Source organism: Pleurodeles waltl, chromosome 5, assembly GCF_031143425.1.
Source record: "Pleurodeles waltl isolate 20211129_DDA chromosome 5, aPleWal1.hap1.20221129, whole genome shotgun sequence".
In the NCBI taxonomy this organism is placed as follows: Eukaryota; Metazoa; Chordata; class Amphibia; order Caudata; family Salamandridae; genus Pleurodeles; species Pleurodeles waltl.
The window spans coordinates 1,038,967,339-1,038,989,328 of NC_090444.1; the positions used below are offsets into that span (position 1 = coordinate 1,038,967,339).

Here is a 21,990-nt window from a genome sequence, read left to right on the forward strand (position 1 = left end):
ACAATAGTACAAAGCAAATGTGACAAGGACACTGAACTTCCCGCCACTAATGTAAGGCATTCCCAAAATCTGGCAAATTTAAAAAAAAATGAAACAGTTGGGGCTGGTAATCTGTATTAGCACAAAATTGCAATCTTGGGTGGGTGGTGAGTTACTGTTTCAGATTAAGAAGGCTACGGCAGTTCTACAAATACAGTAGACAATACATTCATTGTTTACATGCAGCCATTCTGATACAGTGCTCTATCTAACAGAATGTAATGCATGCTAGTAGACTTCAGTACAATGAAAATTAGCACAGGAGAATTCGAGATCAATGCAACTTGTTCTTACCCGGTTAGTCGGTATACCAAAGTACTCAAACAGCTGCCGGATTAGGCTGAGCAGCACAGACATTTACAGCACACTGTTGAACCGCAGACATACAGATAGACAGTCCTTTTACATGGGTGTCCAAAGGATGTGAGGACATGTCACAAACTGCAATGTTAAAGTAACATGGATCAATTTAAGAGGCATTACAGATATTATTCACATCTTCATAAGAAACCTAACATAAACCAACCATCTCCATCAAAAACATTTTGCCATACTGAGAAAACCAACCACCAATAACTTATCAGTATTTGTGCATACAAAAGATGTTTTCTCCTCCAAACTATATAAATATTCACTAAAAAACAAAAGGTTAAAGGGGCATTAAAGTTAGTTTCTGAATTTATCTGTACAAAACCTTAGAAATTCAGCAGTTAGAGTTATTTCAAGTAACTATAACTTGTGCCCTTAGGCAAGTATAACTTGGGCCCCCACCATGCACAGTTTTTTTCTTTATTAACTTGACTGCTAATGTGTCATTGATATTTCTAATGACGTTATAAAAGATTTCATGATTGCTGTAATATCTAAGGTAATTAGCATTGCAAGGCGAGGGCACGAGTTATAGTTACCTTAGGGTGCACGTTAGTTACTTAATATAACCCTAACTATAAATTCCGATTTTCTAAGATTTTGTATGAGTAAATTCAGAACCGCCCTGTAACCTTTGTTTTTTTAAGTGAATTTCTCTAGCATTTTTTAATTCTGCTTCCTAACTGAAATGTTCCTGTAACCTTTGTTTTTTTCAGTGAATTTCTGTTCGTTATTTTTTGTTTTTGTTTTTTTTTTTAAACGTGGAGTAATTTATTTAAATTACTATACATAATTCTAACCACCACCGTGCACGGACTTTGGCCGTGCGTAGCGGAGGTTGGCTGTGGTCAACCTCCTATAACCACCCAACCATGCACACAGCCAAAGGCCGTGCGCAGCAGGGGTTTGGCTGCAGGGTCTGACCTGCGACCAACCTCCTATAACCACCCGGCTCCGTGCCACACACGGCTAAAGAGTCTGTCGCTATGGGAGTAAGAACAGATTTGAAAGGTTTCCTCTGGGTGCGAGAGCGTCTGTCTAGGTGTGAGTGCGACGGACTGAGTGGGGGCTCTGAGTGGGTGCATTTGGGTCTGAGTTTGTCAATGACTGGGTGTGTGAGGGTCTCAGTGAGCCTGTGAGTGGGTGTGTCAATGTCTGAGTGGGTCTGTAACTTGGTGCATTAGGGTCCGAGTAGGTGTATGAGTGTCTCAGTGGGTCTGTGAATGGGTGCATGGGGGTCTGAGTGCGTCTGTGAGTGGCTGCAGTAGGGTCCGAGTGGGTCTTTGAGTTTGTGCGTGAGGTTCTGACTGGATATGTGAGTAGGTGCATGAGTTTGAGTGCTACTATGAATGAATGAATTAGTATATGAATGACAATGTATTTTTTGTTGTTGCCATTATTTGCAATTTCATTGCGATGTTACACGGGGAGGCACAATGAACGTCGTGACATATCTGCGCATAGCATGTGGCATTAAATAAAAAAATGTGTTTAAGGGCATAATATCACCCCCAAATACACCTGTATCACATCCCTCGGGTCAGGGCACCTCCACCCTGAACCCTTATGGCACTTTTCATTTTATTTTTTTGCCCTGGGGACCATGTACCGTTACCTAAAATGGTAGCCGCAACTTTCTGGTCAGGTTGCGGGCAGCCAATCACAGCATTCCTGGAGGCGCACGCATTCACGAATATGTCACAATTGCCATGAAAACTTCACTATGGATCCGCGGCCCTAGATGTACAAATTTATTGCCCATTTAATATCTCAAAAACTACTGAATGCATTTACGCCAAATATCCAAAAGCGTAATCTGCATAATGAAAGCTACATTTCTGGCAAATTTGGTGTCATTCCATCCAGCCGTTTGGGCTGTAGTAGTGTTCAACACTCCTATTGGAACACACGTTTGACAACCCCCCCACTTCTCTGTCCCCGCTTGAAAACTCATCCTGAAACTTTCTGTGCCAACAAGAATCATCTGCAAGCATTTTTGGAAAATTTCGTGAAGATTCGTCTAACAGTGCCAAAGATATAGGCAAGTCAAAAAACATGTTTTCTATGGAAACATGGTCCCAACTATAACTACCTCCTGGTAACCGTCAGGAGGAGGTAGTATAATAGCCATAGTGACAAACAAGCTAAAAGGACCAATAACAGTGAAAACTACATTGACTAAAAATACATTGGCTAAACAGTATTCATTTAATTTAATCTAAAGTACATTGCAATAATAAAGTGCATACCGCTCTTAATTTTATGTAGACTCCGGTACATTACATTTGGAAAACCTACTGCTCTCATATCCGAGGCACTCGCTACCTGAAAAGTCAAAGTGCGTTCTCCCATTGCCACATTGTGAGCAAGGAACTTCATAGTTTAAAGGTGGGTGCGGCACAACGTGCAATATAAGGTGTTCTGTACAAATATTCTTAAAATAAAATTTGACCCAACGCCTCTAACACTTTAGGTAAATCTAGCAAAATACATTGTTGAGTAAAGTGCTTTGTGCAAATATTTCCAAAATAAAATATGGGTTAACGGTTACAGGGTGTCGTAAAGGCAGAATTAACACATTGGGGTAGTGGCGCTATTGGTCTTATTAGTCATGTCCCCATTAGCAGCCACACTGGTAAATGATGTGGTAATAGAGGAAAATAGATTACAGATATGGATAGTAATCCGCATATTGAAAACCAATGGTTAAGCTCTCAGGAGACTCAGAGCCTTTTTCAAGTATATTTACAATACTAAAGAAGAGCGGGGAAACATTATCTAACAATTTTAGAGGGAGCATTTGGATGTGCATTCACTTAAACAGAACAGCAAAACATATTTGAAGTCTATCACACTGCATGTTAAAGCATCATGTCTCTGATCTTAGTCATTTGTTGTTAAGGTTGGGTGCCCGGGGGATGTAAAGATCAGGCCAACTATAGTGAGGAATGTAAATGAAGGCATTACATGATGCCTTGCGTTTGGTGTTTTCCACTAACCCCCTTTATCTGCCAACCCTCCCCCCTCTTTTGGTGTATGGATTTGGGATTAAGCTTTCTAGGCCTTACATGAAAGTTACAAGTTATCGACTCTGTGACACTTGATAATGATAACTAAAACTACCAAATTCATTGGACTAAATGATACATTGTTTCAGGGTTTGTAAACTCTGTTATTGTATGCTCCAATAAAGATTACTGAAACAAAATTTTTGATGAGAACCACGCTGTAATTTGTAAGTAAAAGAGCTTTATTATGACGACAGAGTCCTCTATAACTGCTAGTTCTTCTGTCTTCTCAATGTCCCTTCACCAACATTCTGAAGCAAACGTCATATGAACATTCTAAATGGAATGCAGAATAGAACATCTGGGTAAGAATGGGGAGGGGTCTGGAACAAGGAGAATAGGGATGGAAGATACCATTTTATGATGAAATGCAACACATTGCCTATTACCAGATTTTTTGTTTGTTTTGTTTTTAACCCCTTCCCCGCCAGGGACGTAATGGTTACGTCCATGGCAGCGCCCGTGTGGCGCCATGGACGTAACCATTACGTCCTGAATGCTGCCCTCGGGAGAAGCGCTAGCGCTCCTCCCGAGGGCCGCCCCCCCCACCCCCCTAGGTCAGGGCTGACAGGGGAATCCCTTCCCCTTCAACCCCCGACCCCCCCACCCCCCCTGTGACGTCAGCGCGCGAGCGCGCGCTGACAATCACACAACCTCCCCCATCTCGCTGGAAGCAGAGCTTCCAGCGCGATCGAAAGAGAAATGCTCAGCATTTCTCTTTCGATCACGTGGGGGAGGCCCGGAGGGGCTTCAAAGGGAAGGAAATGTATTTCCTTCCCTTTGAAGTCTCTCCGAGGGTTTCAAAAGCCGGATTGCTTGCAATCCGGCTTTTGAAACCCCACTAGACACCAGGGATTTTTGTTTTTTTTATATGTAATTGACAGAAGGGAGTGACCCCTTGGGCAAGGGTCGCTCCCAGGGGGTCATTTTTTTTTTAAGGCCTTTTCTGCCCCCCCCTGGGGGCAGATCGGCCTAATAATAGGCAACCTCTAGACACCAGGGATACTTTTGTTTTTTGATTTGTTTTCTTTTGTGTTTTAGGTGTGGGATGCGACCCCTTAGGCAAGGGTCGCTCCCATAGGGGGGAAATTATATTTAGGCCATTTCTGCCCCCTTTGGGGGCAGATTGGCTTATTTTTATGAGGCCAATCTGCCCCCAAGGGGGGCAGAAACCACTAGACACCAGGGAGTTTTTTTTGTTTGTTTTTCACGTAAGGGGAGCGACCCCTTAGGCAAGGGTCGTTCCCATGGGGGGCAAATTTATTTTAGGCCATTTCTGCCCCCCATGGGGGCAGATCAGCCTATTTTTATTAGGCCGATCTGCCCCCACGGGGGCAGAAACCACTAGGCACCAGGGATTTTTGTTGTTGTTGTGTTTTACAGATGGGGAGCGTCCCCTTAGGCAAGGGTCGCTCCCCTGGAGGGGCAAATTGTATTTAGGCCATTTCTGCCCGCTTTGGGGGCAGATCGGCCGATTTTAGGTCAATCTGCCCCCAAGGGGGGCAGAAACCACTAGGCACCAGGGATCTTTTTTTTGCGCCGTCACGCAAGGGGAGTGACCTTGTAGGCAAGGGTCGCTCCCCGGGAGGGGGGGGGGGTGAGGGGGGCAAATTTATTTTAGGCCATTTCTGCCCCCCCTGGGGGCAGATCGGCCTATTGGTATTAGGCCGATCTGCCCACAGGTGGGGCAGAAACCTTTAGGCGCCAGGGCAATTTTTTTTTTGTGTGGTTTTTTTTTTTTGTTTGTTTGTTTTTTTAGAGATGGGGAGCGACGCATTAGGCAAGGGTCGCTCCCCTGGGGGGCAAATTGTATTTAGACCATTTCTGCCCCCCCTTGGGGTCAGATTGGCCGATTGTAGGTCAATCTGCCCCCAAGGGGGGCAGAAACCACTAGGCACCAGGGATCTTTTTTTTGCGCCGTCACGCAAGGGGAGCGACCTTGTAGGCAAGGGTCGCTCCCCGGGGGCGGGGGAGTGAGGGGGGCAAATTTATTTTAGGCCATTTCTGCCCCCCTGGGGGCAGATCGGCCTATTGATATTAGGCCGATCTGCCCACAGGGGGGGGCAGAAACCTCTAGGCGCCTGGGCAAATAGTTTTTGTGGGTTTTTTTTTTGTTTGTTTGTTTTTTTTAGAGATGGGGAGCGACGCATTAGGCAAGGGTCGCTCCCCTGGGGGGCAAATTGTATTTAGACCATTTCTGCCCCCCTTGGGGGCAGATTGGCCGATTGTAGGTCAATCTGCCCCCAAGGGGGGCAGAAACCACTAGGCACCGGGGATTTTTTTTTTTTTGCACCAATGTCACGCAGGGGGAGCGACCCCATAGGCAAGGGTCGCTCCCGGGGGGCAGGGGGGTTGGGGGACAAATTTATTTTAGGCCATTTCTGCCCCCCCCTGGGCCCGGCTGAGCTAGAGGCCAAAATCCACAGGTAGGCACTGTTTTCTATGAAAAAATTTGTGGGATGCGACCCCTTAGGCAAGGGTCGCTCCCATAGGGGGGAAATTATATTTAGGCCATTTCTGCCCCCTTTGGGGGCAGATTGGCTTATTTTTATGAGGCCAATCTGCCCCCAAGGGGGGCAGAAACCACTAGACACCAGGGAGTTTTTTTTGTTTGTTTTTCACGTAAGGGGAGCGACCCCTTAGGCAAGGGTCGTTCCCATGGGGGGCAAATTTATTTTAGGCCATTTCTGCCCCCCATGGGGGCAGATCAGCCTATTTTTATTAGGCCGATCTGCCCCCACGGGGGCAGAAACCACTAGGCACCAGGGATTTTTGTTGTTGTTGTGTTTTACAGATGGGGAGCGTCCCCTTAGGCAAGGGTCGCTCCCCTGGAGGGGCAAATTGTATTTAGGCCATTTCTGCCCGCTTTGGGGGCAGATCGGCCGATTTTAGGTCAATCTGCCCCCAAGGGGGGCAGAAACCACTAGGCACCAGGGATCTTTTTTTTGCGCCGTCACGCAAGGGGAGTGACCTTGTAGGCAAGAGTCGCTCCCCGGGAGGGGGGGGGTGAGGGGGGCAAATTTATTTTAGGCCATTTCTGCCCCCCCTGGGGGCAGATCGGCCTATTGGTATTAGGCCGATCTGCCCACAGGTGGGGCAGAAACCTTTAGGCGGCAGGGCAATTTTTTTTTTGTGTGGGTTTTTTTTTTGTTTGTTTGTTTTTTTAGAGATGGGGAGCGACGCATTAGGCAAGGGTCGCTCCCCTGGGGGGCAAATTGTATTTAGACCATTTCTGCCCCCCTTGGGGGCAGATTGGCCGATTGTAGGTCAACCACTAGGCACCAGGGATCTTTTTTTTGCGCCGTCACGCAAGGGGAGCGACCTTGCAGGCAAGGGTCGCTCCCCGGGGGGGGGGGGGGGGCAAATTTATTTTAGGCCATTTCTGCCCCCCTGGGGGCAGATCGGCCTATTGGTATTAGGCCGATCTGCCCACAGGTGGGGCAGAAACCTTTAGGCGCCAGGGCAATTTTTTTTTTGTGTGGGTTTTTTTTTTGTTTGTTTGTTTTTTTAGAGATGGGGAGCGACGCATTAGGCAAGGGTCGCTCCCCTGGGGGGCAAATTGCATTTAGACCATTTCTGCCCCCCTTGGGGGCAGATTGGCCGATTGTAGGTCAATCTGCCCCCAAGGGGGGCAGAAACCACTAGGCACCGGGGATTTTTTTTTTTTTGCACCAATGTCACGCAGGGGGAGCGACCCCATAGGCAAGGGTCGCTCCCGGGGGGCAGGGGGGTTGGGGGACAAATTTATTTTAGGCCATTTCTGCCCCCCCCTGGGCCCGGCTGAGCTAGAGGCCAAAATCCACAGGTAGGCCCTGTTTTCTATGAAAAAATGTGATGTGTCCAGGTTGTGTTTTGGGCCATTTCCTGTCGCCGGCGCTAGGCCTACCCACACAAGTGAGGTATCATTTTTATGGGGAGACTTGGGGGAACGCTGGGTGGAAGGAAATTTGTGGCTCCTCTCAGATTCCAGAACTTTCTGTCACCAAAATGAGAGGCAAATGTGTTTTTTTAGCCAAAATTTGAGGTTTGCAAAGGATTCTGGGTAACAGAACCTGGTCCGATCCCCACAAGTCACCCCATCTTGGATTCCCCTAGGTCTCTAGTTTTCAAAAATGCACAGGTTTGGTAGGTTTCCCTAGGTGCCGGCTGAGCTAGAGGCCAAAATCTACAGGTAGGCACTTCGCAAAAAACACCTCAGTTTTCTTCCAAAAATTTGGATGTGTCCACGTTGCGCTTTGGGGCGTTTCCTGTCGCGGGCGCTAGGCCTACCCACACAAGTGAGGTATCATTTTTATCGGGAGACTTGGGGGAACGCTGGGTGGAAGGAAATTTGTGGCTCCTCTCAGATTCCAGAACTTTCTGACACAGAAATGTGAGGAACATGTGTTTTTTTAGCCAAATTTTGAGGTTTGCAAAGGATTCTGGGTAACAGAACCTGGTCCGAGCCCGGCAAGTCACCCCTCCTTGGATTCCCCTAGGTCTCTAGTTTTCAGAAATGCACAGGTTTGGTAGGTTTCCCTAGGTGCCGGCTGAGCTAGAGGCCAAAATCTACAGGTAGGCACTTCGCAAAAAACACCTCTGTTGTCTTCCAAAAATTTGGATGTGTCCACGTTGCGCTTTGGGGCGTTTCCTGTCGCGGGCGCTAGGCCTACCCACACAAGTGAGGTATCATTTTTATCGGGAGACTTGGGGGAACATAGATTAGCAAAACAAGTGTTATTGCCCCTTGTCTTTCTCTACATTTTTTCCTTCCAAATATAGGAGAGTGTGTAAAAAAAGACATCTATTTGAGAAAAGCCCTGTAATTCACATGCTTGTATGGTCACCCCGGAATTCAGAGATGTGCAAATAACCACTGCTCCATAACACCTTATCTTGTGCCCTTTTTGGAAATACAAAGGTTTTCTTGATAGCAATTTTTTACTCTTTATATTTCAGCAAATGAATTGCTGTATACCCGGTATAGAATGAAAACGCACGTCAGGGTGCAGCTCATTTATTGGCTCTGGGTTCCTCGGGTTCTTGATGAACCTACAAGCCCTATATATCCCCGCAACCAGAGGAGTCCAGCAGACGTAACGGTATATTGCTTTCGATAATCTGACATTGCAGGGAAAAGTTACAGAGTAAAACGTAGAGAAACATTTATGTTTTTTTCACCTAAATTTCAATATTTTTCTTTTTCAGTTGATATTTTCTGTAGGAAACCCTTGTAGGATCTACACAAATGACCCCTTGCTGAATTCAGAATTTTGTCTACATTTCAGAAATGTTTAGGTTTCTGGGGTCCAGCATTGGTTTCATGCCCATTTCTGTCACTGACTGGAAGGAGGCTGAAAGCACAAAAAATTGCAAAAATGGGGTATGTCCCAGAAAAATGCCAAAATTGTGTTGAAAAATTGGGTTTTCTGATTCAAGTCTGCCTGTTCCTGAAAGCTGGGAAGCTGCTGAGTTTAGCACCGCAAACCCTTTGTTGATGCCATTTTCAGGGGAAAAACCACAAGCCTTCTTCTGCAGCCACTTTTTCCAATTTTTTTGAAAAAAAAAAATGTTCCCGGTATTTTGGCAAATTTCTTGGCCTCTCTCAGGGGAACCCACAAAGTCTGGGTACCTCCAGAATCCCTAGGATGTTGGAAAAAAAGGACGCAAATTTGGCTTGGTTAGCTTATGTGGACAAAAAGTTATGCAGGCCTAAGCGCGAACTGCCCCAAATAGGCAAAAAAAGGCCTGGCACAGGAGGGGGAAAAGGCCTGGCAGCGAAGGGGTTAATGGGCACATGTTATCTAGTCCATTTTATAGTCTGTCTGTCTGTCAATATAGAGCTTGGTGTTTTCTTGCCTCTCTAGGAGTCACAGATCTAACCAAATTTCTTGTTTCAGGAAATTTCCGGGTAGCGAACTATATTGTCCATACTCCATGTACGTCCATCCTCTAATACACTTACATTTACCACACTTCTCACAGGTTTGGAGAATGACGTGAATTTAGAGTGTACAGAGAATACACTCCAGTCACGTTGCACAGTCCCCCACTTGTTGTCATATTATTTTGGGGTTTACTCAGTTTTTCTTTAAAGGAATTTCTGTTTATCCAAACAGGACCCCTGCCATTAAGCCAATTAGGTCTAACTTTAGATCCAGGGTTCCTTCCTTTCAGAGACACAAAAGGAGATACTCCAGAAACTGCTTTGAGAGTGGTGTGGTAGGACCACAACATTCTAATCACTGATTTGTCTACCAGTTCCCCAGCAGTTGTAATGATATGTGACTTTTGACCACTGACTCCACGTTGCACTTAGCCAAGCACTACACTGTCACATTAGTGACCACCAGCTTCATTTTGCCTATTGACGTTATATTAGCATTAGACACTGCTACATTAAAAGCTGTAAGTAGTTTTTCACATTGTACAATGTGCACGTTTTTATTCTTCGTGTTTTTTCCCCACCAAGGGCGTAGGCTGCTAAGAATGTACTCAGATGGCAGGGAACGGACTTGTTTTGAACTGGCACCTTGGGACTGTGGCCACGTCCCAACGCGTTATTTTCAAAGCAGGCCTAAAGCAATCAGCATTTTTGGATAAATAAACTTCTGCAGTGAAAGGGAAGTTCTAGACTTTTCCTTTCTTGTTTATTCAAAGTATAAGTGGCCAAGACCAGATGGACCGGGGACAGAGAGTGTTTGCAGATCTCAGGCACATCCAGAACGCTGGAGTGTGCCATCCTTCCCGTGAGGATAATTGATCTCTCTCTCTCTCTCTCTCTCCTCGATCGATTCTGGGATCTGGCGATTTGATGCTGAATAGGAGGGAGATGAAACAGTGATGCTCTTTTCTCATGGTGATAATTGAAAAATATGTATTTGCTTTGCATTATAATATAAATACATATATTTGCTGTGTATAGTGCAGTGGAGAATCATTTGTACATTTTTTCATTTCATTGCTGTAACCATTTTTTAAGGTGTGCTTTCAGCATGCTAATCTCCTTTTAGAACCCTTGCGTAGTGAAATAATACATGTCTTCCTTGGTCTAAGAAGCGCATTCCAGAGACTTTTGTCAGTGCATGAGTGTTTCAGCTCGGTCATTAGTGAAGTAAAACAGCAGTATGGGCAAACTGTATAAACCTCCTTACCCAGTAGTTACTTTCCGTACTTTGGATGAACTGCGTGAATCAAGTACTCTTTACGTCCTTAAATGATAATCGAGAGAAAGTGAGAGGCTCCGCTCATATGCACCACTGGAAGTTTATGATACTGCCTGCAGGCATTTGTAAACCTTTTTCCTGGATAGAGTGCGCCTTAGTGCTTCAATGCCGGTCGCCTGGAATTGGCGTGTTAAGATGTCACAAAAAATATCACAAATGTTTCCTCTTGGAGTCAGACATCTCTCACAACTGCGATGTAAGAAGCTACACTTTCTTGGTGGTTGTACCAGAAGACCACCCTCACCTCAGACGTGCCTCAGACTGCTCGTCCGCGACGTATGCAGCTGCATCCTCTTAGAGGCGGTCACAAATTCCGGAACACTTATGGACAACGGCGAAGATATGGATCTCCGTTCAATCAACGGTTGGCCGTCGAACAGCTGAGGACAGATAACAATATGGCGTTTCGCTACTGACGGCTCTGGCCCCTGAATATGATGAATTCCGCCACACAATGGTACAGGCACCTGGAAACTACGAGGAGAGCTTGCCTTAAAAAGAGCGCATAGAGTGCCAGGTTCTCAGAGAATTTGAGTGCACACAGTCCAACTCGATATCCAAGGAACATCTAAGGCAACAGCAGAGAGTAATCTCAGGGGAGAGGACTCAGAGCTGCCCCCTACACAGTGGACCATTCTGGTCACCATATATGATGAGATTAATTCAGTGATTTGTAAGTAAAAGAGTTTAATTAATATGATAGAGTCCTCAATAACTGCTTGTTCTTCCGCCTTCTCAATGTCTCTTCATCAACGTTCTAAAGTGAGCTTCATATGAACTTTCTGAATGGAATATGGGCTAGAACTGGGTAAGTATGAAGAGCGGTGGGGAAAAAGGAGAATAGGGATGTTACATACCATTTTCTGATAAAGTACAACACATATGCTTGCATTTTTTTTTTTTTTTTTTAAACAGGAACTACTGTGTATAATTTTAATCAAAGATAAGGTGCTTCCTGGCAGATGGGGCTTCTAGAAGAGGTACAAAAAAAAAAACTTTACATTTTAATGCATATCACTGGGAAATACAATTTGTTGTGACACATGCAAAAGGTATTGAGAGAGCGTAGCTTATATAATCTATATTAACATGAAATGTTTATGAATTAATGTGTAATAATGCTGCATAAAAAAATGTATTAATGTATTTTGTTAAACGTGTGCTTGAAAATGTGCCCACGGGGAGTGGCCGTCAATGTATACAAGGACTAATGAAACTGACTAATAATGTTGAAATATTATGATACAATATAAGTTTGCACTAATATTAAAAGGATATGTATTAGAGTTTGCTAATAAATCATTAGGCCTTAGTTAGCATGAGTCGAGGCCTAGCTGCCTGACTTTCATATTAAATGTGTTTTTTTAACGTGCAGTGTGCTGACTTGCTGAAGGACATGAACTCTTGTTTTTTCATAAGCTAGAAGCTGAATGTAACTGTAGTAGATCCGTTCTCATGAAATTCAACTTGCTTGTAGAAACATTTTAGCTGAATGCAACACTGTAGATCATCCGAAGGTACAAGGTCGCCTAAACCAGTACAGACAATGGAGCCACTGACTGAAGATGTGCAAAGGACCACGAGAGGATGAAATCATACCGGACATTCCACCCGCTAAAGACGTCAATCAGAAGGACCAATAAAATACGTGAGAACTGTTATGGGGTGACAAATTCGATGAGCTAATTTGATGTTAATTGGTTAAAGATAGTGGGGTACAAACCATTGTCCAACCAGATTTTAGGGGAATGTACAACAGAAAAGGGATAAAACCCCTTGACACAAGGAAATGAGTTAGTTAGTTAGGGAGATGCTGATGCGATTTGCTATGACCCAGACACTTCGTCACTCTGCATAGAGACTTTGCTGTTTGGTTCTTAAAACCATTCTTGCCTTATATTGCCCGTTTACACTTTACCTCCTTATGAGGGAAGTGCCCCTTTTTCCCTTCCTACCTGAGCTGAGTTCCTGGCGAATCAACTGATGTCCTGAGGACGAAGACAGAACCTGAGTGCTGACCAAATTCGGAGGGTAACTATATGACAATTAAATTGTAATTGTCTGTTTGCTTTTCCTTTCTATGTACCAACTGCTTCTCTTTTGACAGAGACCATAGCTAGATGTTTTCTAAATTGGTGTTTCTAAATTGTTTTGCATGAAGCCCAACATGCTAATGCTAATTCGGGATTAGGAGAGGGATTCACTAAACTGACGCAAATAGACAAATGACTGAATCTATGCTTTGTTGAATAATGCGCTAATGTACTCTGCTATGGATAACCTATGCTGACGCTGTGTTACATTCTAATGTTTGTGATTCTTGCTTTGATGAAATCTTATCAGAGTTGCCATATTGTGACTATGCTAGTAAGTTTCTTGGCTTTGAGATTAATAAACTTACTAGTAGAATTGTAATCAATCGGGAATAAATATCACAAAATTCATACTAAACTGCTGTGGTTATTCATGACTGCAAGGTCATGGTGGTTTCTGAGTTTTATTCATGTCTTTGACTAAAGTGAATGGTCTTATTTTGATAAACATTGATGACGTTATTGACATATTGATTGGCATGCTGATTAGCTATCTCGTCCTAAGGTGTCTTCAATCAGGGTCAAAAGATTCATTGGCCTAAAACTAGTCCCAAAGTGAGTAAATTAGTCATAAAGGGACGCGTTAGCAGTTCTGGTAGCAGAGAGACTGTTTAGGCCCTTCGGGGCCCTAGGACGGAGAATCATTGTTTAGACTTATTTTTCTGACATAATGCAAATTGGAGGTATGATGTGTTTCTAAATTCCCCATGACTTTCCCGGAATCTCAGAGCCTGCCTAAGTGAGCTGGGTATGTTCTCGGCGTTTTAGTATGTGTGGTGTAGAATTTGCGCTTGCTCAGCTTAAGCTCGTTGCAGGCGATTTGTGAAGTTTGTGTGAATTAAGGTCAGGAAATGTTGTTTTAGTAGGAGTGGGCGTACTCCGCAATATGAGAGTAGGGAAGTCGGCGAACTTCATGTGAGTGTGGCGCTTTGTGCTAAAAAATTATCCACGGGGTTGTTGGTGATGTACTGACCCGTCGTGGTCCAAGACTCCGGAGTATATTGACAAGTGTAGGAGACACTTGGGTTTATGTTGTAATTTGTGCAGTTTAATAGGTCAATCGGGCATGGTTGACAAGTCGAGTTTGAGTCAAAGTGTGTGTGTGTGAAACCTTCGATGGAGATTTGGCAAATTCTAAAGTTCACTAGAACGAACCATTGACAAGTCGAGAGTAGGATTTGCGGGTCGAATTCTGCTTGCGAGTGAAGGAGCGGAGAAGGAGAGAGTAGCGGCCGAGGCTTCAAGTGAAATCTCTGTAAAGTTCTGAAGCAAATGCGTTACCCTTCCTGTAGTAAACCGTCAAATTTGGGTTTTTTTGTGGTTAAAGGTGCTTGCAATATTTTGCATTAGATTTGTGTGAGGAGGACAAGCCGCAAGACTTTGTCAGCCGCAGTGTGTGTGAGTGTGACGTCAGTGGTGCCGCGCTGGGATAGGTCAGTTGCTGAGAGGGGTGGCGCACGGATTGGCAGCCGTCCGTGAGATGCAATAGGTTGAGAAAGGTGGGTGAAGAGTGTTCTGGGAATTACAGTCACTTTCTGATTAGATTCTAAACAAATAAAAGACGCAAAAAGGAAGTTTTTCAAGGCTCTAAAGAGCGCTCTGAAAGGAGACGCATATATTATGGCAAGTAAAGGGGAGCCTATACCGCCTGAGGGTACTCCAGCTTATATCATAATGGAGGAAAAGGGAGTCGCGCCATGTCTTTGGATGAAGCAGTGGCGCAAATTAACAGAGAAGGAGGGATGTTTAGGTGTGCAAAAACCACCCCCGAGGCCAGCCCAGTATGAGTCTGGGATTTAATCGCCATACGACAAAGACAGCAGAAATTCGAAAGGAGAATGAAAAGGGCAGAAAAGACTTTAGCCGAGGCTAGGTGGGACAATGAGAGCAGGATGTGGAGAAGGGGAATAGTTGATGGACTTAAATTGTTTCCAGCAATAACTCAAGAAGATGAAACACAGGGGAAGAAAGCCACCCGTAAGACAGACAAGGGCTCTAGTAAGTCAAAAGAGACTCAGAGGTCTTGGGTAGATGAAGATGATTCAAACGATGAAGAGTTTAACCAGTTGTTACATGACGCCCACCACCATATGCTATAAATGACACTGCTCCGAGCACTAGTGCGGGTCCTGAGGATCCGGCACAAAGTAAGGGAATTACAAGTACAATACAGACAAGTGATACAGTTTTGATACAGAATGGTGTCAGTGTGACCCAGTGGCGCAGTGCCAGACACGCAGATACGGTTGCAACCTCAGCCACAGATTCAGAGGATTTATCCAGATGTCCCTGTACTAGAAACAAATACGAGTCTGATGGTGCCGCCTGACCCGATATATACGAGATCACAGCTAGTGCAGATTGAGCCAACTCCGCAATTGCTGCCCCAGCAACAGATGATTCCAGGTTACACTCCAGTTGCAAAACCGCAGTCAGTACCTACAGCACCCATGATGGGTCAACCCATGGGAGTTAATGCTCCATGGGGTTTGGGACCTGGTCAGACACCAGCTGCCATATCATTACCAATTACTGTCGGTCCACCAGTACCACTGTATGTCGCAGGATAAGCTTGGCGTGTGTGATCAGGGAGTAATGACACAAGAAATAATAAGAGGAGGGTTCACAGGAACTCCCCAATTAATGACACCAAGAGAACAGGCAGCAGAAGGACTCCGGTCTTTGTTAGACCTCAGTCCGATTGGGGCTCCTTTAGAGACAATGAGGCAAGCAGGGCTAAGTGTGCTAGCCCCACAGACACCGAGTACAAATACGGCACAGACACCATTGATGCAATCAGGAAACATTTCATTGCAAGGCTTTTCTGCGCAACAGTTAAATGAGTGGTTAGAAAAGATCAATGCTTCGCAGACTACTGCGGTGACCGCAGAGAAGTCAGAGAGGGATGAATACCTGAATTTTGTGAGACTGGGTGTAGAAGCTGCGGAACTAGTGGAAGGAACAATGGGGGTGAACAGATTAGAGTCATACACAGAAGCAGAATTGAGGTATCTGTGCCCCAAAATCACTAAAGAAGTGGGCAAGGTGCATCCGAGGTTGGCAAACCTGGCAGACAAATACGGCATAGACAGAGAATACTAAACATTTGAAAAGAAGCTACAGATTAGACTTTGATTCTAAAGATTTTGATCACATGAGGTCTACCGGAATGAAAGCGCATCTTAAAGAGATACTGCAAAGCGCGCAAATCTGGGGAGCCTTAGAGAAGTGGGAAGGCAGATGGCAAAGAAAAGAGATAAAGAGAAAGGAGATGGTCCGGAACCAAAACAGGCTAAAGCCGCACCGGACACGGGGACAATAAAAATTTTTACCAATGAGAGAAACAGCCGGAGGGGTTCTAGTCCATGTACCGTGGTCTAGGGGAGACATCCTGTCATTCACAAATGATTATCCCAGGTTGAGGGAGAAGCCGATAGAATGGTACCAGCAGACAGATAGGTTTGTGAAGCTTGCGAAATGTCTCTGGGAAGACTTGAATACCCTGTTTGAAATTATAGTTCCACCCGACTTATGGCTTGAGTGCAAGAGAGGTGTGGACTGGCCGACACAGGAGCCGGCAAGGGATAAGGTGACTGGAGCACCATCTGAGGAGGTGATGAAATATTATCATAAAGTGATTGAGTTCTTGAAGCAGAAAGTGTCGCCGAAAGTGACTGATTGGCAGAAAATCGATCGAACCTCTCAGGAAGCTAAAGAGTCGATTCATGCCTATTATGAGAGATTGTTGAAAGCGTTCAAACATTACAGTGGCACTAAGGTCATTGAGCCGAAAGACATGAATCATCTTGTGTTCAGGTTTGTTGAAGGGTTGAGACCAGAGATTAGTCAGATGATTAAGAACCATTTGATCTGTTGGCAGGCAAAACAGATTGAGGAGGTGTTGCAGTATGCGAAATACTGTAGTGGCAAGATTGAGTTGAAACAGAGAAAGTTGAAAGAAAAAGTGATGGTGATGCAGATTAAGGCAGCACAAGCAGGGATGCAGGGAAATGGAGTACAACAGGTGATACAGCAGCAACCGCAGGGGAATGGCATGTTTCAGGCACAACCGAGAGGGCGAGGTTTTGTGAACCGCTGTCCAGACTTGAATACTGTAGTGGTACAAAATGATGTGCAGGGGATGGAAAAGGTGTCACCATGTCACGCGTGCGAGGGCGTGGGGCATTGGAAGCGGGAATGCCCAATGATGGTGCAGGATGGTGTTGTTCAACAAAGCAATGATGTCGGTACATTCCAAAATGTGAGGGGTCCAAAGATGAGGAGCCAAAATCAGAACTTCCAGAATAACATGGTCCAGATGCAGGGGTTACAGCCCATGCAGCAGATGCAAGTGCTGCGTGTTCAGCCAGCACAGATGCTGCAGGTACAACAGCAGGTTCCCATGGTACCTAGACAGCAAATGCAAATACCATAAGCTCCAATAGGACAGCAACAGGTGATGCTTTCTCAACAGGTCACAGGCCAAACGAGGAGTCAAAATTACACAGTACAGCAGTTCCCATTACGTGGTGAGGATGGAATAAATGATGAATGGTCGGATGATTGTTCAGACAGTGAGGAGTGCAGGCTTGCAGCGTCCCTAGAGGTAGATCAGGGGGTCCCTATGTAGAGGGAAAGGTGATGGGTCACAAGGTTTCATTCCTAGTTGATACAGGAGCTACACGCTCTACAGTCAGAAGTGAAGAGGTTCCAAAATTACTACTTTCGGGGCGTACCATAAGGGTAGTAGGAGTAGCAAATCAGTTCCTAACAAATCCGATTACAGATCCGGTCCAAGTTGAGATTGGCAACTTCCAGGGATTACACAAGTTTGTAGTCTGTGATTCAAGTCCCGTATCCCTATTGGGAAGAGACTTACTGTGCAAGACTAGATGTTCGATTACCTGTTCCAATGAAGGGATCGAGGTACAGACAAACAGTGATGATGAAGGGGACGAGGGTCCGTTTATAGATCTAGAGACGGAGACCGCAAATGAAGAACACCCTTTGGTAACCTTATTCCCGATGCTTACAGTGACTGACTTACCACCTGAGCTGCAGGGAACAGTGACAGAAAAAGTGTGGGACCTGACAGGAAAAGAAGTGGGACTGATAAAGGGAGTAGAACATGTCAAGGTACAGGTAAAACCAAACGCAGTGTTTCCTCAGGTACCCCAGTACCACATGGCACAAGATGTCCTCATTCAAGTAGCACAGATAATTGCGGACTTTGTGAAACAAGGAGTTCTGAAAGAAGTGCTGAGCAGCCCGTGTAATTCACCAATAATGGGTTTGAAAAAGCCTTGTGGGAAGGTCCGAATTGTGCAAGATTTGAGAAAAATAAACAAGATTGTGGTAAAATGCTGCCCCATAGTGCCAAATCCAGCAGTGATTATGTTTCAGGTTCCATGTGATGCAGAGTGGATCACAGTTGTGGACCTGTCTCAAGCATTCTTTTCGGTGCCTCTTCATGAGGACAGCCAATTTCTCTTCAGTTTCAAATTCCTGGATAAGGTGTACAGTTGGTACAGAATTCCTCAAGGGTTTTCCAAGTCACCTTCCATCTTCAATCAGATATTGAAGAAGGACTTGGAGTCATTAGAGCTGCCTTTCAGTTCAACTCTAGTACAGTACATTGATGGTTTGTTAATTGCGTCCAGAACAAAAGATGACTGTAGGTCTGACACAATTGCCTAACTGAACCATTTGGGAAAGAATGGACATAAAGTGCCCCCAAAGAAGCTGCAATACTGTCAGAAAGAGGTGAAGTACTTAGGTCACTTGATTGAGAAAGGGTCGAGAAAAATATCCAAAGAAAAAATGACAGCCATACTGCAGATGAATCCCCCAAAAACAAAGAGAGATGTCAGAATGTTTTTGGGAATGGTGGGCTACTGTCGCCAGTGGATTCCCAACTTCTCAATTATCTCTAAACCATTGGTGAAGTTGACAGGCAAGGAAGTGCAGGATGACCCGGGTAACATAAACATGTCCGAGAAAGAAATGAAGGCATTCATGGAGTTAAGGGAAAGCATGTGCAGGGCACCAGCTTTAGCTATGCCTGATTACACGAAGCGTTTTCTACTGTTTTGTCATGAACGTGATGCTTGTTCTTTGTCTGTCTTAGCACAGGTCCATGGAGGTGCAAACCGCCCAGTAGCATATTTTTCAGCTACTTTGGACCCAGACGCAGCAGCCTTACCAGGTTGTTTGCGTGCAGTTGCAGCAGTTGGTCAAAGCCTCACCCCGTGTGAAGGCATAGTGATGGGACATCCCTTAACAGTAATGGTTCCACATTCAGTGGAAATTCTGTTAACCCGAACCAAGACGCAGCACATGACAAATGCTAGGCTGACAAAATACGAGACCATTATACTGGGGTCTCCGAATGTGTCCCTCAAGAGATGTACTGTATTGAACCCGGCAACTTTACTTCCTATTGAGAATGCAGACATTGATAATACCGAGGAAGTAGAACATGATTGTCTTGAGGTAACAGAACTGTGCACCAAACCAAGACCTGACATTAAAGATATCCAATTGGAAGAAAATGACTACATTATGTTTGTTGATGGTTCGTGCTTGAGAGACTCAGTAGGAGTACTGAGAGCCGGATATGCTGTGTGTACCATCAACGGTATTTTAGAAGCTTCCTCGCTAGAAAGAGTGTACTCTGCACAAGTGGCTGAATTAATTGCTCTTACCAAAGCATGCCACGCAGTTGAAAATCTGAAAGTCACTATCTATACTGACAGCAGATACGGATTTGGAATTGTACATGATTTCGGCCAATTATGGTCACAGAGAGGTTTCATGACCTCTTCTGGTTCACCAGTGAAAAATTGTGAAAAGATTAAGGATTTGTTGCATGCGATTCAGTTACCTCTTGAAATTGCCGTGGTGAAATGTAACGCTCATGTTAAGTCACAAGACTTTGTGTCAATGGGAAACGGCTATGCAGATCAAGTCGCAAGGTTTTGCGCATTGAACTGTATATCGTTCCGAGATCAGTGGGAATTGTTGCCTGAAACTGAAAATGAAACATGTTTAGGCTTTGCATTAAGAGTGGTTGACACATTAGATGAGCTAAAATCATTGCAGGGACGTGCTGGCAAAGAAGAAAAACGCTCCTGGCAGAGAATGCACTGTGTACAAAGAGCTGATGACTTATGGGTCTCAGAGGAGGGGAAAATGGTTTTGCCAAACAGTCTTCTGTCACAGTTTGCGAGGTTCTATCATGGCCACGCCCATATAGGGAGAGATGCAATGATCAGGTTGTTCAAAATAGATTGTTTCAATCCAAAATTCAGACAAGCTGCAGAAGTTATCTGTCACAGGTGCATCATCTGCAAACAGATGAATGCAGGAAAAGGGACGGTGGTGAATTTGAGCCACGTTGGGAGAGCTGGCGGTCCATTTAGCAGGATGCAGATGGACTTCATTGAAATGCCTGTGTGTGGAGGACTGAGATATGTGTTGGTGATTGTGTGTGTTTTGAGCCACTGGATTGAAGCTTACCCTACACGCAGGACTGACAGTCTCACAGTAGCAAAGCTGCTGCTTAGGGAGTTAATACCACGTTTCGGATTCCCGATCTCTTTAGAATCGGAAAGGGGCAGACACTTCGACAATGAGGTGATTAAGCTCTTGTGTGCTGCATTAAACATTGAGCAGAAGCTGCATTGTACCTATCGCCCTGAAGCATCAGGATTAGTGGAACAGATGAATGGTACCTTGAAGTCGAGAATGGCAAAAATGTGTGCAGCTACCAATTTGAAATGGCCAGATGCATTGCCCTTAGTGCTGATGTCAATGAGAAACACACCTGATATGAAGACAGGACTATCCCCACATGAAATTCTGATGGGCCGAGCTATGAGATTGCCCCCAGTACCTGCAAATGCTCTTCTGAATATCACAGATGATATGGTGTTGGTCTACTGCAAGGGTCTGGCTGATGTGGTCCGCTCTTTTTCTCACCAGGTGGAGGCTAACACATTGCCACCGATCAGTGATCCAGCTCACACCCTGGAAGCCGGTGACTGGGTTGTTGTCAAGAAGCACGTGAGGAAGTCGTGCTTGGAGCCACGTTGGAAGGGGCCATATCAAGTAATACTGACAACCACTACTGCTGTGAAATGTGCAGGCGTTCCGAATTGGATACATGCCAGTCACACAAAGAAAGTGACGTGTCCGACTGATGAGGAACTTGAAGTGTCCAAAACAACAACTGCAGAAAAGGAAGTCTCAGGGCCGGAGAGTATTCAAAGGGAAACTGAGACTGAAGGAGAGCTCGCTGAGGACGGTTTAGTCACTCAAAGTGAGTTCCAGAGGGGTGACAGTGAGCCTATCTCAGCTGAGTTAACAGGGGAACCGACGCAAAGAGAGGTTCTCCCAGAAGCAGACGGATACGGGTTTGAAGTTGAACCTGTAACAGACCCTGAAGGCGAGGGGGAAGAAGCAGAGAGAGGTCAAAGTGAACTGACTCCTCCTGAGCCGATTGCAGGTCCATCAAGAGAAAACACCATAGCACAATAGGAGGGCGCTGTTCAACGTTCTGAAAGGCCAAGCAGGAAGAAAACGCATAAAGGTGATAACTGGCAGAAGAAACAAGCTGCAGGAGAGAAAGTGATCCCTTGTGATACAGAAGAAGAAGTTGACACAACCAGAAAAGATGATCTCAGTGAAGGAGAGTTACAAAGTGAACTCAAACTAAAAAGAAAAAGAGTCGCAAATAGAAGGTGCGCAGGTCCTGAATGGGCATATGCAACAACAGCTGAATGGCAACAATAATTCTTGCCGTTCTGATCGAGAGGTACCAGGTCAATACTACGGCACCTGAATTCAACCTGAGAAAGAGACTGTGTTAAAATTTAAAGTGAAATTGAAAAATTAAGAGCTGTAAAGCTGAGAAAAAAAAAGAGACTGATAAATTACCAGATGTGACACTGAAAACCTGAATTGACTTGGAAAACCGATTATGACAAGCTGCTAAACCTGATTTGACAGAAGAGGTCCTGGAGTGAGTGAAACGCTGTAAATACTTGCAGAGAGACTTTTGCATAAGAGAAAAAAAAAAAAAGAGCTTTTATATCGTCCTCAAGTTGATTCTGCTATCTGATTCTTTACAGATCATGGCTTACACTAGAGGTAATAGCAAAAAGGGTAGGATGTGTGGTTGGTTAAGTGCTATCTTGGGTATTGCGTGTGCAATAA

The 21,990-nt window shown here is 44.9% G+C and overlaps 1 protein-coding gene across 4 annotated transcripts in view; it reads right to left on the bottom strand.

The window, feature by feature from the left end:
• The window catches only part of MTFR2 (mitochondrial fission regulator 2), a 155,369-nt gene that overhangs the window by 128,820 nt on the left and 4,559 nt on the right, over positions 1-21,990 (bottom strand). For all 4 annotated transcript variants that reach the window (XM_069235210.1, XM_069235208.1, XM_069235209.1 and 1 more), the window contains exon 2: positions 334-480. In XM_069235210.1, coding sequence (XP_069091311.1) covers positions 334-396 — 63 coding nt within the window. In that variant the 5' untranslated portion in view covers positions 397-480. The remainder of the gene's footprint in view (positions 1-333; positions 481-21,990) is intronic.